This window comes from Haemorhous mexicanus, chromosome 25, assembly GCF_027477595.1.
Source record: "Haemorhous mexicanus isolate bHaeMex1 chromosome 25, bHaeMex1.pri, whole genome shotgun sequence".
Taxonomy (NCBI): domain Eukaryota; kingdom Metazoa; phylum Chordata; class Aves; order Passeriformes; family Fringillidae; genus Haemorhous; species Haemorhous mexicanus.
This window is the reverse complement of record NC_082365.1, coordinates 2998366-3021445: the sequence shown is the minus strand read 5'-3', so window position 1 is coordinate 3021445 and position 23080 is coordinate 2998366. Positions and strand designations below refer to the sequence as shown.

The 23080-nt window shown below is 51.2% G+C and overlaps 1 protein-coding gene across 2 annotated transcripts in view; it reads right to left on the bottom strand.

The window, feature by feature from the left end:
- The window catches only part of NFASC (neurofascin), a 78568-nt gene that overhangs the window by 1170 nt on the left and 54318 nt on the right, over positions 1 to 23080 (bottom strand). Inside the window, exons 25-29 of one of the 2 annotated variants that reach the window (XM_059867720.1) lie at positions 17572 to 17835; positions 13981 to 14097; positions 12074 to 12229; positions 5922 to 6053; positions 5105 to 5174 (exon numbers count right to left, since the gene is read on the bottom strand). In XM_059867720.1, the coding sequence (XP_059723703.1) occupies positions 5105 to 5174; positions 5922 to 6053; positions 12074 to 12229; positions 13981 to 14097; positions 17572 to 17835 (739 nt within the window). The remainder of the gene's footprint in view (positions 1 to 5104; positions 5175 to 5921; positions 6054 to 12073; positions 12230 to 13980; positions 14098 to 17571; positions 17836 to 23080) is intronic. The other variant, XM_059867719.1, reaches the window with a different exon arrangement.

Here is a 23080-nt window from a genome sequence, read left to right as displayed (position 1 = left end):
AAACAGTTCCCCTTGAAAAATTGCATTTTTTCTTGAAAACAGAGTTTTTCTTGGAAAAAATGCAGTTTTTCCTTGAAAAAAATGCAGTTTTTTTTCTTGGAAACCACAGTTTTTCCTTGGAAAAAACCACATGCAATGGGGAGAATTGCGAGGGGACTTTTAGGATGCCAAGTTTTGTGCAGCTTCCAAAACTCCTGGGAATTTCCCTTTCCCAGTTTATTTTTGGGCGTTTTTCCTTGCTCAGTCTCGGTTTTCCTCCTTTTCACTAAAAGCCAGGTCACTTAAAAATAAAGAGTTTGACCCAAAAGGGAAAAAAAAATCACTTTAAAGAATTCCTTTTACCCAAAATCGAATCAGGGAAAAGCTGTTTTTCCTTGGAGGGCAGGGACTGGTGTCCCATCAATTGAGATATTTTGGGAAGGATGAGAGTGGATTGCTCTAAATTGATATAAAAATTAATTTTTATATCAACAATTCCTTAGTTCATGCAAATTGTGGAATATTCCTGAAGATATCCCTGAAATATTTGTCCTCCCACCTCCATTCCTGTCTTTTTCCAGTTTTTTTTTAGCTTGGGATTTGCCAGGCTCGCTCCACTCCATTCCTTAAAATTGGTGAAAATTTAGGGATTTTTTTTGGTTTTTGCACTTTTCTTGGGCTCTTGAGCAGGGCAAGGCATTAATTCTCCCTCATTCCGTGGGATTAATTCTTCCTCATTCCATGGGATTTATCAGCTCCCTGAAGTGGGTGAGGAATTCGGGATCCTACCGCGCCTTTCCTTGGATCAGCGCTTTGGGAATTCCACAACACAACCCCAATATTTGAGACTTCCTATTAACTTGGCATCACAACAAAAAAAATTAATTCATTAGCTCTGGAAGCAGCTTTTTTGGGGGGAAAAAAGGAGGAATAATTCAGTGAGGAAGCAGGACTGGTTAGAAAGCCCCAAAAACGCGGAGTAGAGAGCGGCAAAACGCAGATCCTCGATTCCCAACTCCCCTTCCCAAACTTTGGGGGGCAGCTCAAGCCAAATCTGGAGCTGGATCATCCCTAACTGAGGGGTTGCAGCACCAAATTCCCACTGGGAATGCATTCCCAGAGAATTCCTGCTGGTTTTACCTCTCTCCAGGACCGTTTATCCCGTTAGTGCGTTAGGAGGGAGCAGCGGTTTTCCGTCAGCTCCCGATGGGATCTAACCCTGTTAAAATGGATTTCTGGGAGTGCAGCTGAACCAGGCGTTAGGGAACTGCAGTGCCCAGATGGGAATCACGTGGGAAATGCTCTCCTGAATCCCATAAATCATCGGGAAGAAGGGGAGGCTGGAGCTGGAGGGAGGATTTTCAGGACTAAGAGTGGGCATTTGGACAGGATCCAGCGGTTCTGGCTCATGTCCCTCGTCCCCATCCCCTGGGATGCACTTTTTCTTGGAAAACAGCAGATTTTCCTTGAAAAAACACAGTTTTCCCTTGAAAATCCATAGGTTTTTTTTTCTTGATCCCACGTGCATTCCCAAGTTCAGTCCCGCTCCACCAGGAGGGATCAGCAGCTGGAGCTGGGGGGCCTGGCTGGATTTGGGGGGTGCACCCAGCCCAGGGAGCAATTCCAAGCAGGATCTGGGTCTCCAGAAGCCCCGATGGCAGCGGGAATTAGAGGGATCTTGTTTCATGTGTTAGGCAGGGACGTGGGAAATAGGACAGGGGAGTTTTGGCCGTGAAGAAATCAACGGGAGGAAGGAAGGAAGGAAAACAAAATTCCCAAAAAAGCGGAATGTGCCGGACTTCTGGCAGCACGAGGTCCTACCTTTCAAGAGACCTTCACGGTCCATGTGGATAGACCAGGTGAAAAGGAGGAGAAGGAATGGGAATAAAACAGAGAGAAGCAGAAAGAGCCTGATCAGAGAGAGAAATGAGGAGGTTCTGCATTCACAGGGGGAGTGCTACGACCCAAAAAATTTAAAAAAAAAAGGGAATTGTCGCCTCGTTATACCAAATGGAGCGGGGAGAACCATTCTAGGTGGGATCAGCCTCCTTGGAAGCCATCCCAGCATGGAAAGGGCCATCCAAGAAGGGCTGGGTGGTGTCCAGGGGACAGTGGTGGCTCTGGGGAGTCGTGTGCTGCAGCACAAGGGTGGCTGGGTTCACCCCAGAGTCCTGCTGGGATTCCTTGGAATGGCCCTGTGGATAAACCTGCACCTTCCCAGAGCTTTTCCAGAGCTTTCCTTCCTCACGAGGCTCCTGGGACAGTTCTGTGTCCTCCCCTCTCACTGCATGCTGAGATGTCCCCTCCTCAAGCAGCACTGCCTGCACTGTGTCACGTTTCCTTTTCCTGGAAATCCTGACTGGAAATCCGGATCCTAAATCCCCTTCCCAGCATCCAGAGTTTCCAGCTGCCTCCCCGGGGCAGCAGGGAACATTTGGTATAATGAGGCACCGGTGCTGGCATGGAACCTTGTCCATGGATAATGGTCCTGGCCTGGGAAGGAGCTTCCCTGCTTGGGGACACCATTATCCCGGGATCGGAGCAGAGAGATGTGACGGGATCTCGGGATGAGGAGCACGGAGAGTGGCATGCACGGGGCACTGGGGACGTGAGGGTGACGAGGGCACAGCAGCCATGCCATGGGGAGGAGGGGACGGGAACCGGGATGGGCTCAATTCCTGCCCTTCCCTGAAATCCTAAATGCTGCCCCTCCCGGAGCCCGGCCCCGCAATCTGCCTCGAGCTCGATCAGCCTCCGGCTTCACCTTCCCTTCTGCCTCCCAGAGGGAAACCTCCTGGAATTCTCCAGGAATCCTGGTGTTCCTCAGGAGAAGAGGGCAAAGTTGGTGGGTTTATGGGTTGTAGGATTTTTTTTTTAATCATTTTTATTAGATTGGGTTTTTTTCACTCTTTATTTGGTCCATAAAACTCCATGGACTCCATCCCAGAGTTTTATTGTCTTTTCATTATCCTCCTTTTATTGTCCTTCCACTGACTCCTGCCTTTCCCTTAGAAATTTTGGGAATGGGATTGTCCATAAAAGTCAGAGCTCCATCTGAGCAGAAAGATGAAGGATTCACCCCAATCCTTCCCCTTGGATGGTGCCAGGGGATTTCTGCCAGCCATTCCAAGAGTTTGGATTCCCTTTGGAGTGGGAAGGTGCCTGGCCATGGATTTGCCTCGGGAATGGTGGATGGGGCCAGGAGGGGGTGGCTGGACCTCCCTTTGTGGGCTCTGGAGAAGCAGAGACAGAAAATCCGGGAGTGCTGCCAGAAGCTGGGCCTGGGGAAATCCCTGTAGGAATCCCTGTGGGAATCCCTATGGGAAATGGGGGGTTCAGGCTTCTCACAAATCTGGGAAGCACGAGGCTCCTTATCCTGACTGGAATCACCGTTTGGGGCCAGGCTCTGTCCTGGTTATGGCTCATTCCCATGTCAGGAGTGCCTTGGGAAGGGATGGGTCTGACCCCAAAACCTGCAGCAGGACCAGGCTGGGCTCCTTCCTCCTCTGCTGCTTTCCTTGACCCAGAATGGAATCCGAAGGGAGCATCCCAAAAATTCACAGGTGGAATTTTTGGCCACCCCTGGAAGCGCTGAGCGGCAGGGAGGGGAGGAAGGTGTTGGCCCTGGGTGTTGCTTAGGATGTTAAGGAATGCCAGCCTTTCCCTACAACATCTTGCTTGTATTCCGTGTTTTTTGGGAGTCTGGGGAGCTTCATGGAATCCTCTGGAATAAAAAAATCCCTCTGAAATGGAGTTTCTGTGCCTCTGATGAAATTAATGTGATCCCTGGCTCTGTTCCATTTCTGTTTCTGATTCATTTTTTTCCCTCTAAATCCTCTGGCAGAATCCATTCTTACTTCATCCCTTCCTGAATCCCAAACCCATTCTTCCCATGCTGGGAATAACATGGGATTCAATCAACCCCTAGTTAAAAGGAGGAAAAATTCCCACTGGGTTTTGTCTCCAGCTCAGGTGGGAAAAGGAATTTTAATTCTTTAAGGAATTCAAATTAAAATGTCCCAAATCCCTCGGCTACTGGGTGAACCCTGAGAGCGAGGCCTGGTCCTGCTCCCGAGGGATCACAGAGAGCTGGGAATGCTTGGGAAGCTCCTGTCCCTTTCTGACACATCCCAGGAGATTTCCTGGAGGGAAAAAGGCTCTGCTGCTCTTTAGGGGTGACATTTGCGTGCAAAGAGCGGGATGGAGCCGGGGCAGTCAGAGAGGTTCCGGCTGAATCCCTGCTGGAGCCCACAGGGGGGTTTTGTGGGATTGTGTGGGGCTGGAGCACAGGCAGACCCCAAATCATTCCCCTTTCCTGCTTCCAGGGCTGATCCCTACAGAGTTTGGGGCATTTCTCCCATGGATATTCCATTATGGGAAGGACAGGGGCTGAGCTGTGGGGTGAGACTGCAGAACTACCCTCGGGCTGCTACAAAATTTGGGGTTTTGGGGGGTTTTGGGGGTTTTGCTTGCCAGGAGTTCTATAAAGGTTGTTCTGCTCCTGGAGGGAGCTGCTCCCAGAATCCCAGCTCTGCTCAGCCTGATCCAAATGGAATTTTGGGGCATTTCTCCCATGGATCCTCCTTTAGGGTGCTTCAGAAATACCCTCAGGCTGCTACAGAGTCGGGGGTTTTTGGGGTGATTTTGGGGATTTTATGTGTCGGAAGTTCCATTAAGGTCACTCTGCTCTTGGTGGGAGCCATCCCAGGGAGCTGATCCCAGAATCCCAGCTCTATCCAACCTGATCCCAATGGAATTTTAGGCATTTCTCCTTTAGGATTCTCCAGATATTCCCTAAGGCTGCTACAGACTCTGGGTTTTGGGGGTGTTTTTTGGGATTTTAAGTGTCAGAAGTTCTGTTAAGGTTGGTTTATTCCTGCTGGGAGCTGTCCAAGGTCGCCGATTCCAGAATCCCAGGAAGAGGAGGTGGAGCCCCACAACCTGGCGGCTCCGGCAGCGTTTCAGGAGCCGTTTCCTTCGGGAATTACAGCGGGAAGGCGGCGGGAGGAGGAAAGGGGGGACAGGGATCGTTCCAGGGGGGATTTGTGGCACCACGGGGTGGGGGCTGTGATGGTGGGGGAGGGGCTGATGGGGGGGGGGGGTCGGACATTCCACGGGGTCCTACCTGTAGTCGAAGGATCCGTCCTCCACGTTCTTGTCCTCGGGATTGAGGTGCTCGTCCTTGTTGTCCCGCACTGCGAAGGAGCAGAGCCCCCCTCCCAGTTAAACCAGTCAGGATTGAAGGGTTTGGGAATGGGGAGGAGCTGGGGAAGGGTCTTGGGGGTCTCTGAGGGGGAAGAGCTCGGAGACACAAAAACTGCACCCGGGGAGAGCTTGGAAAGGGTTACAAAGGGGTTACAAAGGGTTTGTGAGGGGTTTAAAAAGGGTTCCAAAGGGATTGCCCTCACCTGGCTATTGCCCGGACTGGATGATCCCCAAGGATCCTGGACCTGTTTTACCCTCGGGAACGGCCACTCCCACTCCCACCTGGATATTCCCCACCACTGGATGATATCATACCCATTTAAATTTTGGGATTTCCCCTTCCCACTCTCCCCTGGATATTCCCCACCACCTGGACGTTCCCCAAAGATCTTGGACCTGTTTTACCCTCGGGAACGGCCATTCCCACCTCTCACCTGGATATTCCCCACCACTGGATGATGCCACACCCATTTAAATTTTGGGATTTCCCCTTCCCACTCTCACCTGGATATTCCCCACCACCAGATGATATCATAGCCATTTAAATTTTGGGATTTCCCATTCCCACTCTCACCTGGATATTCCCCACCACCACTGGACGTTCCCCAAGGATCTTGGACGTGTTTAACTTTTGGGAATGTCCATTCCCACTCTCACCTGGACATTCCCCACCACTGGAAGATCCCCAAGAACCCCAGACCGACTGAAATCCTGGGAATGGCCATTCCCATCCTCACCTGGGTACTTCCCGCCGCGGCTCCTCTTGATGAAGCAGACGATGAGGAGGATGAGCACCAGGAGGGCGATGGCGCACATGAGGCCGATGAACCAGCCCTGCGTGGCGATGTCCACCTGGTTCTTGGTGTAGGCTGCGGAAAAAGGGGGAAAATATTCCTAAGGAACAGAGCAAACCGTGCAGGGAATGGAGGAAGAAGAATTCAGGGCGCTGGTTCAGGAATTTTCTTTGGTTTGGGAGTGTGGTTGAGGTTGTAGTGCAGGGATTTGTGGTTTTTCGGTGTTTTTTGGTGTTTTCTTGGTGGTTTTTTGGTGCTTTATTGGTGATTTTTTTGGTGGGGTTTTGTGGTGTTTTCTTGGTGTTTCTTTGGGGTTTTTTGTGGTTTTTTGGTGTTTTTTTCACAATGTTTTGGTTGGTTTTGGTGTTTTATTGGTGATTTTTGATGGGTTTTTTTCTGTAGTATTTTTGGGTTTTGGGATGTTTTTTGGTGGGCTTTTGGTATTTTTTGGTGATATCTTTTCATCATTTTTCTTTCCTTTTTTGGTGGAAAATAAAATCTGTTTTATCAGGAGCCACAAACAGCGAAGGGGCCCAACAGAAAGGAAAACCTGGGAAAAGGGAACTGCAAAAAAAAAAGGTGAAGGAAGCTGGGGAAGGAATTTGATGGAATTTGCTGCATCTGAGAACTGCCCTGGGTGCTGGAAGATCCAAGAGAAACATTCCCAACTCCTGCTGCCCAGGGATTTCGGGCAGCACTGCTGGATCAGGGAATTGCTGAGTTCTGAGGGTTCATTGGAAGCCTTGAACTGGGATGAGCAGGGATGAACTGGGATGAACTGGGATGAGCAGGGATGAACTGGTGTCTCTGCAGAGGTGACAGAGGTGGCTCTTCTGCCACCACCAACCATCTCCTGCTGCCTCTGGTGGTGACCGAGGGTCTCAGGGCTGGGGAGGGCCTGGTGGAAGCCCCCCAGACCCGGGAACAAGTGGGAATTCCTTGGAATGCCAACAGGAATGCCACGGATCCAACCCTGGTGTCCTGGGATTTTGTGCAGCCCTGCTGGATCAGGGAACTGCTGAGCCCAGAGGGTTCATTGGCAGCCTTGAACTGGGATGAACTGGGATGAACTGGAGCATAGAGGGGTCTGATAGCTCCAAGTGTTTTCTCCTGGAGAAGATTCCTGCTTCCAGCACCTTCCCAAGGTTCCTTTATTTATGGGATTAATTCCAAGCCTGTTCCCATCCTCCAGCTCCTCTGTCCTCTCTGCCATTCCCCGACTCCCGGCTCGCAGCTCTCCCACACGGTCAGACAGACAAATCCAGGGCCTAAAAATAGCTCCAAGGCTGCCTTTTCCAGCCTCTCCTTGGAATTCAGCGAGGCAGAGGAGAAAATAACCTTCAGCAGGGCGGAGGGGCTGGGTTGATCCAAGCTGAGGGAAAACTGAGGCGTTCCCGGTGGGAATGTGGGAGAGCCAGGGTGACTGGGATGGGATTGGGAATGGAGATGGGCTGGAGATCCTGAAAATCCTGAAGATCTGATGAGGAAAAAGAGGGATAAAGAAAGCAGGGAGCAGCCCTCCCTTAATATGTTCAGAGAGAAAGGATCTTGGAAGAGAGGCAGCGAAGGGAAAAATGGGTTGGATTGGCAAAAATTCCTAACCCACAAAATTTGAGGGACCAAACTGCTCTTGTTCCATTGGGATTGAGGCCAAGAGAAGAAGTGCTTTCCTCGGGATGGAATGCAGGGAATTGCAGGTGAAACACGACAAGGAAATTCGGATTAAAGAGGAGAATGACACGGAGCAGAATCTCTGGTCAAGAGGTGATGCTGAACCCGGAATATTTTGCAGATTTTGGGTAGCACCAAGAGAAGAAGGGGCTGCCTGATGGTTCCTCTGTCTCCAACACTGTCAAATCCCACATTTCCTCAATCCCAGCTTGAATTCCAGAGTCCTCAAGGATGAGCATTTAGATGGAGAGGATGAGATGATGACAAAGAAATGGATTCAATGATCCGAGTGCTGGGGAAGGGAAGGGGAAGGAGGCTTTGATGGAAAGACTGGAGATGGAAAAATTCCATGCACAGCAATGGGATGGGATTTTTCCAGGGAGAAACAAGGAGGTCTTCAAAATATGGAATTCCAGAGAAGCCTGAGAGGTGGGGTGGGAGTTGGAGCTGGGTTTGGAAAGGAGGGAGGATTTTAAACCCGAGCCCCCAGGAGATCTCACAGGAGGATGGGGGCACTGCCTGTAGGTAAGGGGAAAATTCCCATCCTTCCCAAAAAAGGGGGATAAATCCATCCTTCCTAAAAAAGAGGGGATAAATCCACCCTTCCCAAAAAAGCAACACTTGAGGACCAAATCAAAGTCCCTGCAAAGGTGGGTTTGGAGTAAAGAGTGACTGTCAGGAAGGAAGGTTTGAAGCCCGTGGCTGTCCCAGGGGATTTTGTGATTTGCTTTAAGGTGAGGCCAACCTCGAGGGAAAATGGAAAGCAGCTGCAGGATATGACAGGTCCTGATTGGAATTGCAGCTGCAGAGCCTTTTTAAAAAATAATTAATGATAATTTCGTGGCAGAATATTCGTTAGCTCAGAGTCATCATTGACGTGCCAGGAGCAGAACTCAGCTCCACCGAGTTTTTTTCCTGAACTGCAAAAGAAACCTTTGGGTGTGAAAAGTCCCCTCTGGCTGCAGCCCTGTGTGATCCTATTCCCAGAATCTTGGATCACTGAGGGTGGAAAATCCTTCTGGGATCAAGTCCAAGCTGTGCCCGATCCCCACCCTGAGCACTCAGTGCCACCTCCAGGTGACACCTCCAGGAATGGCCACTCCAAATCCCCCTGGGCAGCCCCTTCCAGCCCTTTCCATAAGGAAATTCCTGCTGATGTCCAACCTGAGCCTCCCCAGCACAGCCTGAGGCCGTTCCCTCTCCTCCTGTCCCCGTTCCCTGGGAGAAGATCCCAAATCCCCCCCGGCTGTCCCCTCCTGGCAGGGAGTTGTGCAGAGCCAGAAATTCCCCCAGAGCCTCCTTTGCTCCAGGCTGAGCCCCTTCCCAGCTCCCTCAGGACTCTCCAAACCCTTCCCATCTCCCTCAGGACTCTCCAGACCCTTCCCAGCTCCCTCAGGACTCTCCAGACCCTTCCCAGCTCCCTCAGGACTCTCCAAACCCTTCCCAGCTCCCTCAGGACTCTCCAAACCCTTCCCAACTCCCTCAGGACTCTCCAAACCCTTCCCAGCTCCCTCAGGACTCTCCAAACCCTTCCCAGCTCCCTCAGGACTCTCCAAACCCTTCCCAGCTCCCTCAGGACTCTCCAAACCCTTCCCCATCTCCATTCCCTTCCCTGGACACTCTTCCCACTGTTTGGATAAGCTGAGAAACTAATTTATTTATTTATTTATTTAAAATTTAGCAGCCCTCCTTCTCTACTCTGCTATTTTTGTCATTTCCAAGCGCCCTTTGCTCCTGGGAGGAATTTTTTTGGCTTAATGAGCTGCCAGTTAATCAGGAATGAAATCAGAGCTCAGCCTCCTGCAGGGGAATATTTCTTATTTATCTGCCCCCAGCCTGAAGAAACCTTTGGAACAACGATTTACAAGATATAAAAAAAACCCAAAGCCCCTAAAACTGCTCAGTTCCTTTTTATCCAAAGCATTCCCGATGCCATAGGATTGTCAGCAGGGGTCTGGCACTTGTGTCAGCAGCATCCAGCCAGGAGAGAAATGGATGTGGAGCGTTTATTCCTGCAGGGAAGGCGACAGCTCCGTGCATCCCACAGGGCTCAGGTCAGCACCAGCCTCAATCCCAGGGATAAAGGTGGCTCCATCCCTTATTCTCCATGAAAATATCAGTAGGAACCTCTCAATTATGGAAAATATATGCAGAGTCTTCCCAGCAGGAATCAGCCAAGGGTATTGTGCTTTTTTTTTGCTGTTTTTTAATGATGCCCGGCCGCTTGCTGTCGCCTCCATCACCCCACGGATCCCAAATGGGGGGAAAAGCAGGGGAGGAAGGAAAAGAGGCGGGTCCAGGTTGGGATTGGTTTTCCAGAGGGATAAAATGATTATTCAGAGGGATAAAATCATTATCCATAAGGATAACTCCCATGGGAGGGCAGGAGCTGATGGAGATTTCGGACTCAGGGAAAGATCCAGAAAGAGAAACAAAATTGGGGATTGAACTCAAAACTGGAGCTGTGCTGGGAGGGATCTGGGTCCAAAATCAGCTCTGATGGGACCAGAATATTCCAGGGGCTGCTGTGCCATGGACCTGCTCAGTCCCAGAGCAGTCTGGGGACAGAGCCAAGGGCAGCCGTAGCTGGGGTTTTGTCAGCGTTGAGCAGGGTTGGACACTCCAGAACCACCTGGATGTGGCACCTGGGGACATGGTGGCCTTGGCAGTGCCAGGGAACGGTGGCACTCAGTGATGGCAGAGGCTTTTCCAATGTTAATTCCATGGAACATCAGCAGCTGCCATCTGTCCCTGCCAGGGGATTACCCGGTGATGTTCCAGATTTTCTGACAATTTTGGCTGCTCACGGGGGTGTGGGGAGCACTGCTCCCCAATTCCCACAGCTCTCTCTCTTTGAGATTCCCATTTTCCTTTTGCCATTCCTGGCAAGGCCTGGAAATTGCCAGAGTTTCCCATCCCACAGCTGGAGCCGAGCAAAACCATTGTAATTCCTTGGAAATCCCCACCTCTACCTACGACACTCTCAGGGAGGCTGCTCCAGTATTTTCTGCTCTGTGGAATTCCAGCAGAGTGGAACTGACAGGAGCTGTGCACAGATCCCTTTGGAAAAGCCCTGGGTGGATACGAAGGGATTTAGGGCTGTTTGGATTTACTGGGAATCCTCGGGAGGGAACAGCAGAGTTTTACAAACCTACAAAGCTCCTGTGGGACAAAAGGAGGGAGCGTCTGGAGCCGGGTAGGAAATGGCAGAATCCACAACCAGGAAAATGTGGAAACCACACGGATACAAAGCCTTGAAAATTTCACACAAAGTGCCAGAGGAAACATCCCAGGAGTATGGAAACCCCTAGGAATGCTCTTGAGCCATCACCACATTCCCACTCCCAATCCTGCATCCCATCAGTGACACCTCATTGTCCCCCAGAGTCCCAATGGGCACGAAGGGGCCGCAAGCAGAGGCTGTGACAAGGTGAACGCGCTCTCCTTCCTTTCCTCCATTCCAAGGAATCTCCATCCCAAGGATCCCCATTCTGAGGGATCCCCATCCAAAGGGATCCCCATCCCAAGGGATCCCCATCCTGAGGATCTCCATCCAAAGGGATCCCCATCCAAAGAGATCCCCATCCCAAGGGATCCCCATCCTGAGTATCTCCATCCAAAGGGATCCCCATCCAAAGGGATTCCCCATCCAAAGGGATCTCCATCCCAAGGATCTCCATCTAAAGGGATCCCCATCCCAAGGGATCCCCATCCTGAGGATCTCCATCCAAAGGGATCCACATCCAAAGGGATTCCCCATCCAAAGGGATTCCCCATCCAAAGAGATCCCCATCCCAAGGGATCCCCATCCTGAGGATCTCCATCCAAAGGGATCCACATCCAAAGGGATTCCCCATCCCAAGGGATTCCCCATCCAAAGGGATCCCCATCCTGAGGGATCCCCATCCCAAGGGATCCCCATCCAAAGGGATTCCCCATCCAAAGGGATTCCCCATCCCAAGGGATTCCCCATCCAAAGGGATCCCCATCCTGAGGGATCTCCATCCTGAGGGATCCCCATCCCAAGGGATCCCCATCCAAAGGGATTCCCCATCCCAAGGGATTCCCCCTCCAAAGGGATCCCCATCCTGAGGGATCTCCATCCTGAGGGATCCCCATCCCAAGGGATCCCCATCCAAAGGGATTCCCCATCCCAAGGGATTCCCCATCCAAAGGGATCCCCATCCTGAGGGATCTCCATCCAAAGGGATCCCTATCCAAAGGGATCTCTGTTCCTTCCTGAGATTCTCATCCTCCATGCAACACCGAGCAACCCCTGAGCTGAGGGCGGTGGGATGAGGGATTTCCATGCAGCCATGGCCAAAGCACCGTGGGGATGGTGGGGCCATGCCGGGGCCATGCCGGGGCCATGCTGGGGACACGCCGGGGACACTCTGGGGACACGCGGCCGACGCCTGTCTCACCTGAGCTGGTGGTAAAGGTAATGTACGAGTGCTCGCTGGGGTGGGACCATATGGGGAACACCCACAGCTTGTACATCATCCCCGGCGTCAGATCCGCCAGCTGCACCGAGGACGGGCCCTGAGCCTTAACGGGGATTGATTTCTCTGTCTTGTTACCTGGGGAACAGAAACCGCACATCAAACCCCGCCCCGACACCCCGCGGGGACAGCGGGGACACTGCGGCCCAGGCGCGGGGCTGGCCCTGGGAGCTGGCCGGGAATGACATGGCTCCTGGGACAGGGAGCTGCTGTTTGGGGTCGGTACTGAGACAAGGAACTCCTGGTTTGGGGTCGGTACTGAGACAAGGAGCTGCTGATTTGGGGTCAGTACTGAGCCAAGGAGCTGCTGATTTGGGGTCACTACTCCAGGGACAAGGAGCTGCTGGTTTGGGGTCGGCACTGAGACAAGGAACTCCTGGTTTGGGGTCGGTACTGAGACAAGGAGCTGCTGGTTTGGGGTCAGTACTCCGGGGACAAGGAGCTGCTGGTTTGGGGTCGGCACTAAGACAAGGAGCTGCTGGTTTGGGGTCACTACTCCGGGGACAAGGAACAGCTGGTTTGGGGTCACTACTCCGGGGACAAGGAACAGCTGGTTTGGGGTCACTTTTCTGGGGAGAAGGAGCTGCTGGTTTGGGGTCGGTACTGATCCAAGGAACTTCTGGTCTGAGGCTGGTACTAAAGCCAAGGAACTGCTGATTTGGGGTTGGTGCTGAGCCAAGGAACTGCTGGCTTGGGGTCATTTCCTGAGCCAGGGAACTGCAGGTTTGGGGTCATGATACTGCAGACAAGGCACTGTAAAATCCCTGGGATTGAGTGGGAATGAGGGACATGGAGCTGCTGGTTTGGGGTCAGTACCAGAGTCAAGGACCTCCTGGTTTGGGGTCAGTACCAGAGTCAAGGAACTCCTGGTTTGGGGTCACTGCCCTGGGGACAAGGAGCTGCTGGTTTGGGGTCACTGCCCTGGGGACAAGGAGCTGCTGGGGTCGTTACCTGCTGAGAATTGTGGCTTTGAGGTTTTGTTCCATCAAATGCCATCAAAAAGGGGTGGACAACCATGGCTGTCCAGAAAGGGCTGAAATCTTCAAGATTTCCTCCCCAAGGAATTGATGCTGCTGCATGGATTCAACACCTGGGCTTGCTCCTTGTGCTTCCCAGTGACTGGGAAAAAATAGGGGTGGGTTGGGAGCTGGGATATTTGGGATTTAGGGCCTGGCAAGCTCATGCATATCCTAAAATATGGAATTTTGGAGACCAGGCACTGCTTTGCACAGGGAATAATTTCAAGGACAGTTCAAGGTCATCTCCTAAGGGAAGCTGGAATGGCAGGAGGGGTTTCCTGCCTGGAATTACAATTTCAGGGATTCTGACTGGCACAGCAGCGAATGCAAGGGCTGGGAAATAAACTCAGGGATGAGCAGCAAACAGCACTGCCTCTCCAGAAACCCCAAACCAACCAACAAGACAAAAACATCTCCCTAAACCGGCACCAAACCCAGAGATCCCGGCTCTGCTTCCAGCCCAGGACGGAGCCGTTCAACGCTAAGGAACACCGAGGAGGAGGTTTGGGATCTTAGAGGATTCTGCCAACTCCAGGTTCAGGAATCCCATCTTCCAAATTCCCGTCAATTTCATTTTCCTCTCTGTTCTCCACCTCTTCCCATTGACCTCGACATTCCCAAAGATCATCAAACCCCACGGCCGTCGGCGCACGGAGAGGGAACCCCTGGAGAACCACCACAACCGCCATGTTTTCCCCCTCTATTTTTTTCCATGGAATCATGGAATTAAATCCAAGGAAAGGGCGGGAGCTGGCAGGATCTCTAAGGGCAGCGCCACCCCGTAGAGTCCCCACGCGATCTGATGCTTACTGGTGATATACTTAACCACAAAGTCAGTTCCTGCCGAGAAATTGTGGCTCCAGGTGATGTTTGCCCAGTTACTGTTTGCCATGGCTCTGATGTCCCATATGGACGATCCATTGGCGGCTGGGGGACAGGTTAGAACACGAGTTAGTCTTTAGTGGGGTTAGGCCCGGCTCAGAGGTCAAAGCTCGTGGAAATCTCAAAAACCTGGCAGAAACCCTACAAAACTTGGCAAAAACCTTACAAAACCTCAAAAAAACCATAACAAAACTTGGCAAAAATCTTACAAAACCTCAAAAAAACCATAACAAAACTTGGGAAAAACCTTACAAAACCTCAAAAAAACCATAACAAAACTTGGGAAAAACCTTACAAAAACCTCAAAAAAACATAACAAAACTTGGCAAAAACCTTACAAAACCTCAAAAAAACCATAACAAAACTTGGCAAAAACCTTACAAAACCTCAAAAAAACCATAACAAAACTTGGCAAAAACCTTACAAAACCTTAAAAAACCATAACAAAACTTGGCAAAAACCTTACAAAACCTCAAAAAACCGTAACAAAACTTGGCAAAAACCTTACAAAACCTCAAAAAAACCATAACAAAACTTGGCAAAAACCTTACAAAACCTCAAAAAACCATAACAAAACTTGGGAAAAACCTTACAAAACCTCAAAAAACCATAACAAAATGGTACAAAAACCTTATAAAACCTCAAAAAACCATTAAAAAACTGTCCCAAGACCTTATAAAACCTCAAAAAAAAATTAAGAACTGTGCAAAACCCTTATAAAACATCATAAAAAAATTTAAGCATCATAAAAACTTCATAAAAACCTTTAAAAGCCCTACAAGCACCTTACAAAAAATGTCAGAAAATCCTTACAAAAACCTGACAAATCCTTACAAAATCCATAAAAAAGACCTTACAAAAGCACGATAAAACCTCCTGAAAACACACAAGTGTCATAAAAACCTCAAAAAACCTTACAAAATCTTAATTGATCCTCATCAAAACCTTACAAAATCCTGACAAATACCTTACAGAAACTGCAGAAAAATCTTAAAAAGCTTTACAAAAACCTTACGAAATTCTTACAAAAAACTTACAAAATCATTTCATAAACCTGGTGCAAACATTTTGGTCTCAGCCTAAGCATGAACAAACCTCAGCCTAAGGCTGGATGGATTTTTCCCAAGATTCCCAACATTTTAAGGGAATTTTGGGGGTGTTTAAACCCAACGGCACTCAGCTCATCTTGGAATTCTTCCGGGGCACATCCCTGAGGATCTGGGCCAGAGGGGAAACCTCGTCCCGGAATTCCTGCATGGATGAGCACGGATCCAGTGCTGGGAGTGGCAGGGAATTGTCACTTCACTGTGGCCCCAGTGGGACAATGAGGTCACTCGTGTGTGAGGTTGAAGTTAAGGGATCTCAAAGTTGCTTGTACAGAAGTGGGAGCCAACCCCACACTGTCGTGGGGTTTTTAAGGGAAGTGACACCTTGGGGTTTTATTGTCATTTTTCCTCGAGGTGTTTCAATGTTTTGATGCCATAAATCTGGGATCGACCACCACAATCCCTTGGAAAAAAGGGGGTTGGGGTTTTAGGGCACTGCAAGGACCTGGCGCTGTGGGATGACCTGGAACCCCTTAAATCCCAGCTTGGGTTGGAGGGGGACACTGGAGGTTCCTCATTTCCTCCTGTCCTCTTTCCCTGCTCTGCTCTCTGCAGATGCCCCCTGCAGAAAGTTTTGGTGGCTTTAAAGCATTTTAAACTGATTTAATGCAAAAATACAGAGAAGTGGCTTTGAACTCAGTCATGGAATCATCCCAGACTCATTTGAGCAGGAAGGGACCCTAAAACTCTTCTCATTCCACCCCCAATCCGCATTTTCCTCTATCCCAGGTTGCTCCAACACCCAAATTTTTAATCCTGATTTCATTCCCTTTTTAGCTCGATTTATTTTTTTTACAACCCTAATTATTTATAAACCGTCAATTCCATTATCCTAGCGTCTCACCCCCGGATAAATCCTTCCAGATTTATCCCTCAAACACATCCAGGAGGGAAGATTTCCCCACCAGAGCCAACTTTGATTCTCCTGATGGTACGAGAAGATCTGGGAAACGCCTGGCACAGGGATGGTGCTGGAACTGCCACCCTTGCCCGGCATTCCCGGGAGCTCTGGCAGCGCAGGGAGCAGCGGGATAAACCCAAGGACTCGGATAAATCCTGACAGCTCTCCTTGCTAATAGCTGAGGTGCTAAATCCGAGCTGACATCTCCTGCAGGAGCACCAGAACCCGTTTGTAACAGCTCTAAACACTGGATCACACTTTGGGGGGAATTTGTAGGGTTTTCCACCTCTTCCCAAACTGCATCCGGCATCACCACACCCCCAGCAGCGCTGGGTTGTTCCCCGGTGGCACAGAACCCTCCAAATTCCCAACGGTACTCCCAGATTCCACAGAGCCCTCCAAATTCCAACTTGATTCCAGATTCCACGGAGCCCTCCAAATTCCAACATGTGCATCCAGATTCTACAGAACCCTCCAAATTCCGACTTGATTCCAGATTCCACAGAACCCTCCAAATTCCAACTTGTGCACCCAGATTCTGTAGAACTCTCCAAATTCCAGCTTGTACACCCAGATTTCACAGAACCCTCCAAATTCTGGCTTGTACACCCAGATTCTACAGAACTCTCCATACTCCCACTCATACACTGAGATTCTACAGAACCCTCCAAAATCCAATTTGTACACCCAGATTTCACAGAACTCTCCAAATTCCAGCTTGTACACCCAGATTTCACAGAACCCTCCAAATTCTCATTTATACACCCAGACTCCTCACAAAATCCTCCAAACTCCCCCTGGTACACCCAGCTTCTGCAGAACTCTCCAAATTCCAACTTGTGCACCCAGCTTCTGTAGAACTCTCCAAATTCCAACTTGTGCACCCAGCTTCTGTAGAACTCTCCAAATTCTCATTTATACACCCAGATTCCACAAAATCCTTCAAACTCCGTCTGGTACACCCAGCTGCTGCAAAACCCTCCAAATTCCAACTTGTACACCCAGATTCTTCAGAATTCTCCAAACTCCCACTCGTACACCCAGATTTCACAGAACCCTCCAAATTCCAACTTGTACACCCAGATTCTTCAGAACTCTCCAAACTCCCACTCGTACACTGAGATTCTACAGAACCCCCCAAAATCCAACTCGTACACCCAGATTCTACAGAACCCCCCAAAATCCAACTCGTACACCCAGATTCTACAGAACCCCCCAAAATCCAACTTGTACACCCAGATTTCACAGAACCCTCCAAAATCCAACTTGTACACCCAGATTTCACAGAACCCTCCAAAATCCAACTCATACACCCAGACTTCACAGAACCCTCCAAAATCCAACTCGTACACCCAGATTTCACAGAACCCTCCAAAATCCAACTCGTACACCCAGATTCCCATCCCGGAGTCATGGGATGGCTCTGATTTTCCTGGTATCCCAAGGAATCGAGGCGGGGAAAGGTCCCAGTAGGGTTAGAGAGGGGTTAGAGGAGAAAGGAAAGCTCAGTACCCAACTCGTGCCTGGTGGTGGCTGCCGGAGCCCTCTCGGCAGCGGCGCTGGTGCTGGCGGCGGTGCTGGCGGCGGTGCTGGTGGTGGTTGTGGTGGTTGTGGTGGTGGTTGTTGTGGTTGTGGTGTCGGTGGTGGTTGGGGTGGTTGTAGGACTGGTTGTAGGACTGATTGTAGGACTGATTGTAGGACTGGTTTCAGGAGTGGTTTCTGGACTGGTTTCTGGACTGGTTTCCTCCACTGTGGTTGGAGGCGGCCCAGTTGCCTCTGGGAGAGGGAAACACCGGCTTTGTACCTGAGGTGGCATCTCCTGGGCACTGCCCTCCCTGAGGCGGCACAGCACGGAGCAAATCCCGCTGGGAACACACGGCTGGACCCCTTTTCCTACCCCTGGCCCCATGCAAGGCTGTCCTGAGCCCATCCCAGGAGCTGGCAGAGGTGCAGGAGCAAATCCCATTGGGACTCAGGGCTGAATCCCTTTTTCTTGTCCCTGGCCCCACATAGGGATGGCCTGAGCCCATCCCAGGGGCTGGAGCAAATCCCACTGGGAACGCACAGCTGGACCCTTTTTCCTACCCCTGTCCCCATGCAAGGGTGTCCTGAGCCCATCCCAGGATTTGGGAGAGGTGCAGGAGCAAATCCCACAGGGCTGAGCCCCTTTTCCTACCTTTGCCCCCTGAGCCCATCCCAGGGGTTGGGAGAGGTTCTGGGGCTGCTCCTGTTCCCCCAGTTTGATCCCAATCCCAATCCCAGTCCTAGGCCTGAAGGAGCTGCTTGTCCTCTGCCTTTCTCCTGCCCATCACCCTCCTGGGATAAACCAGCACAGCCAGCCTGGGAAAATACAGCTCAGGTTTGTCCTCACCCCATTGTCCCACGGCATTCCAGGAAATGGGATTTAGCTCGAGGAAAACCCACTAATCCCATTAATTCCATCAATCTGCCCCTGCACTACTCCTCCAGCGTTTTTGGAGATGCCAGCTCAGCCTGCAGCTTCTCAGCTCTTTCCAGCCTGGAGAAGGAGCAGCTTCAGCATCGAGGGGGGTTCAACTCGCGGGGGGAGGGAGGGATGGAGCTCCAGCAGGGCTGCCCCTCCCAGTTTACATGGAAATGAGGGTTTGGAACACCCCGAGCTGTCCAGGGGGATAACTGGGAGTGATTTGTTTGTTAATTGTCTCACTCGGGCTGTGATCCCAAGGAAAAGCAGGAGTGTGTTGCAAGAAAAGAGGGAAATGTGTCCTTTAACCCACCCTGAGCGGGGTGAGGGTCCCACAGGGAGGGAGGGCTGCCCTGGATGGGGCTGGAACCTTCCAGCAGAAAACACAGCTGGAATTCAGCTCCAAATACCAAAGGTGACTCTGAGGGGACTCACCCCGGCACGCTCAGGTTAAATTATATTTATCATCGTTATTCCTGCTGGCCACGGGATTCCAAATCCCTCTGATGGGTGAAGGAAGCCAGATTTTATAAATATCTCCCTCAAACCACAACAGCTCTAGGGAAGCACTTTAAAACCAGTCTTAAGACCAAGCCAGGCTTTTCTTCCCCACCCACCTCATCCCCAAGGAGAGCCAAGCCCTGAAAATCAGCATCCAGAGTCTGAGAGGGGCAGGAGCTCTCTCAGTCCATCTGAGATGCAAAAGTAGAGTTTGAGCACAGCTGAAAGCACCAGCCCGGGTCAGGGGTGACCCCAGGTACTCAAAAACTCCAGCCTAGCTCCAGAAGTGCCCCCAGAGCACTCCTGGATCCTCACAGTCCCCCCAAAACTCCAGGCCAGCCTCATGGATGTCTCCAGAGCACCCCAGGTTCCTCAAAAGTGCCCCAGGAGCAGCCGCAGTTACCCCAAAACCCCATCTATACCCAGGGGTGCCAGCAGAGCACCCCCAGCTCCTTAAAAGCACCAGCCCAGCCACTGAGAGCAGCCACAGCCACCCCAAAACCCCCGTCCAGCCCCAGGAGCAGCCACAGCCACCCCAAAACCCCCATCCGGCCCCAGGAGCAACCACAGTCACCCCAAAACCCCAACCCAGCCACTGAGAGCAGCCACAGCCACCCCAAAACCCCCATCCGGCCCCAGGAGCAGCCACAGCCACCCCAAAACCCCTCCCGGTCCTCTCTGACCCCACAGCATCCCCCCGATCTCATGCACCCCGACCCGAAGACCCCGTGCACAGCCCGTCCCTTCCCCGGCCCGGGGGGTCCAGCCCGGCCAGGGGGAGGTGACAGGGAGGGGACACATCCAAAGGCTCGGCTTTGCCCTCGCGTGTTCGTGGTGAGCCAAAAAAAAAACCCAAAAAAACCAAAAGGGATTTTTGCGTTTTGCCCTTCTGGGTTTGTTCCGCAAGGACTTGGCGGGGTCCCGGGGCCGCTAAAAGCTTTTCCTGCGATGGGATTTGTCCCCATCCATCTCCGCGGATTGCTGGCGGGTTTTTGGGGTTAAGAGATTGGTGTCGCCGGGTTAATGTCCCCATTAAGGGGATGGAGCGGCGCCGGAGGCTGGGAACACTCAGCTAATGCAGGCTCGGCATTCCCATGGGAATCCCGGCTCCCCTCGGAGGAAAACGAGACCTCAAAAGGCACAAAGTGAATTTGGGGAAGGCGGGAGCCGGTGGAAAACCTGGCACGGCTTTCCAGCTTCCATCGGGGCTCTCCCAGGAGCAGCAGAAATTCAATTTTTATGCTCCTCCAGACTTTGGATGATCCGGGATAAATCTCTGAGCATCCCTCACGCACCCAAATCCTCCGGGATTCTGCCCCGCCTGGAGCACCGGGATGAGCTGCCAGCGGCTCCGGGCCGGGTTTGCCCTCCCTGCCCCACTTCCCTGGCTCTGGGGGAAGCGATCCCCGCCAGCGGAGCCGTCACTTCCCATCAGGATAACGGGGGATGGATCCGAGCGAGACCCGGGAGGGGATGCGGGGATGAAAATCAGCCTGGCAGGAGCGGGGACGGGTGAAGAGTGGGATGGGGTGAGCTGGAAAACTCGGGGGGCAGGGGGGGAGCGCGGCTCCCGCGGAGAGGGAAGGAGGGGTTTGGTCCTAAAGCGGCCCCGGATGCGGAGCTGTGGCCTCGTCTGGGTTTAAATCTGAGATGGAGGCGGGAGGAGAGCTCGGGTTTGGGGAGGGGGAGATCGGGGGCGTTCGCTGGGCTTTGGAATCCGTCCCCTAATGAGGGCTGGGGGGGGATCTCAGAGATCAGAGGGATCTCAGGGATCAAGGGGGATTTCAAAGATTTCAAGGATCGAATATCCCCCAAAGTAAAGGGATCTCGAGGATCAGAGGGATCTCAGGGATCAAGGGGGATTTCAGGGATCCAATATCCCCCAAAGTAAAGGGATCTCAGGGATCGAAGGATCACGGGGGTCAAGAGCAATTTCAGACATCCCATGGATCTCATATCCCCCAAAGAAAAGGGATCCCAGGGATCAGAGGGATTTCAGGGATCTCAGGGATCCAGGGGGATTTCAGGGATCTCAGGGATCCAATATCCCCCAAAGTAAAGGGATCTCAGGGATCAAGGGGGATTTCAGACATCCCATGGAGCTGATTTCCCCCAAAGAAAAGAGATCTCAGGGATCAGAGGGATCTCTTCAGGGATCCGATATCTTCCAAAGAAAAAGGATCACAGGGATCAAGGGATCCAATGTCCTCCAAAGAAAAGGGATCTCAGGGATCAGAGGGATCAAGGGGGATTTCAGGGATCCAATATCCCCCAAAGAAAAGGGATCTCAGGGATCAGAGGGATCAAGGGGGATTTCAGGGATCCAATATCCCCCAAAGAAAAGGGATCTCAGGGATCAGAGGGATCAAGGGGGATTTCAGGGATCCAATGTCCTCCAAAGAAAAGGGATCTCAGGGATCAGAGGGATCAAAGGGGATTTCAGGGATTTCGGGGATTCCAGGGATCCCATAACCCCCAAAGAAAAGGGATCTCAGGGGTCTGACAGTCCCTTCCCGGGGTCCCCTCTGCTGCCACCAGGGGTGACAAAATCCCAAAGGGAGACAGGAGACCCAGGCTGGCATTCCCGGACCTTTGGAAAGCCTGGGAATCCCGTCCATCCTCCTAAAAACGGCCGCGGCGCTCCAGGCACGGCATTCCCGAGCTTTGTGGAGGAGCTGGAATTGTTCTCCTGCATTCCCAGGGCTTGGACAGAAAGTTTGGGGTCAGCATGAAGCACCTAGAATTTGTGGGATGGAAGGAAAATCCCCCTTTTCCGAAAGAGAGCAGCCAATTCCCCATCCCAGACCGGGCAGCTCCTGGGAATTGCTCCGAGGGGGAAGAAATCACCCGGGAAATTCGGATTAAAAAGCACCAGCAGCAATTCCCAGCTCTTTATCCCATTTCAGCCGAGCCCATCTTCCTGGAAAGCGCCAAACGAGCACTCAGCTCTTTAATTGCCTCCCTTTCAAGGCTTTTTCCGTCTCCAAGATCCATTATTCCTTCTCAGGGAAGGATGAGGGGGGAGATGATGGATTGAAGATGTAGCAATTAATTTCACTAATGAGAGATGCTGAGCCTGCCCAGCCGGGAGTGAGCAGTAAAAAAAAAAAGTCCAAACCTTCCACAAAAACCTGTTTGAAGCTCAGATTAGGGGGAAAAAATCCCAGAGAGGGAGAATCCTAAAAGAAAACCAGGATTTTTTAGAGCTCTAAGGAAAAGACTTTTTGGTTTTTTGCAAAATGCAGGAAACAATCCCAACATGTGCTGCCTTTTAATTATTTAAAGGTGCTTTTAATGCGTTGTTGGGCTGTGGCAACAGCTTTCCCTGGGGTGTGTCTACAAAATAATGAGGCTTGGAGAAATTGGGATGAATTTTTCATGATTTTTGATGATTGGGCCGAGGACATTGGCCGAGATTTATTTTTAATTCTCCTGGTTTTTACCAAGAGAATGGAATTGAGAGCCCATGGCTGTGAAGTGCTGAAAACCCGATGTGGAAAGGGAAGAAATTGGAGAAGAGAAGGGGGTGATGGAGCAGAAAGAGAGGGCTCAGCAATTCCTTCTGTTTCTAAAATGAAAAATGGGATTTTTCTCCTCAAATTCCCATTGATGGACAGAGAAAAGTCAGGATTTTCCCTTTGAGTCTAAACCCTATTTCTTTATGCTCCCTGATGAAGTTTTTTCCATAAGGATGAAAAATCAAAAATCCAGTTTTGGAATTTTTTTCTTGCTCAGAGCATAAATAAAATCTCTTTTTTAATCTCCTCCTTTTCCCAAATCTCCTCTCCTGTCATCCAAAGCCTGGCTTAGAAAGGTGAAGCCTTTCCTGAGGGAAAATCCCTGCACTTCACTTCCATTCCATCACCTGCTCTGGTTCCTCCTGACCCCGTGTCAGGTTTTCCCTGGAAAATGAACTTTTCATTCCCTGTCAGCACCGGGAGAATTTTCCTGCAATTCAGGACAGATTCCATAAAAATCCACCTGAGCTGGGTCAGCCAGTGGAGATGGGGAAGGTCAGGGAGCATTTCTTAGGATTTTTTGGGAAGGGAAACATACTCTGGAGGCTGAGGAGAAACA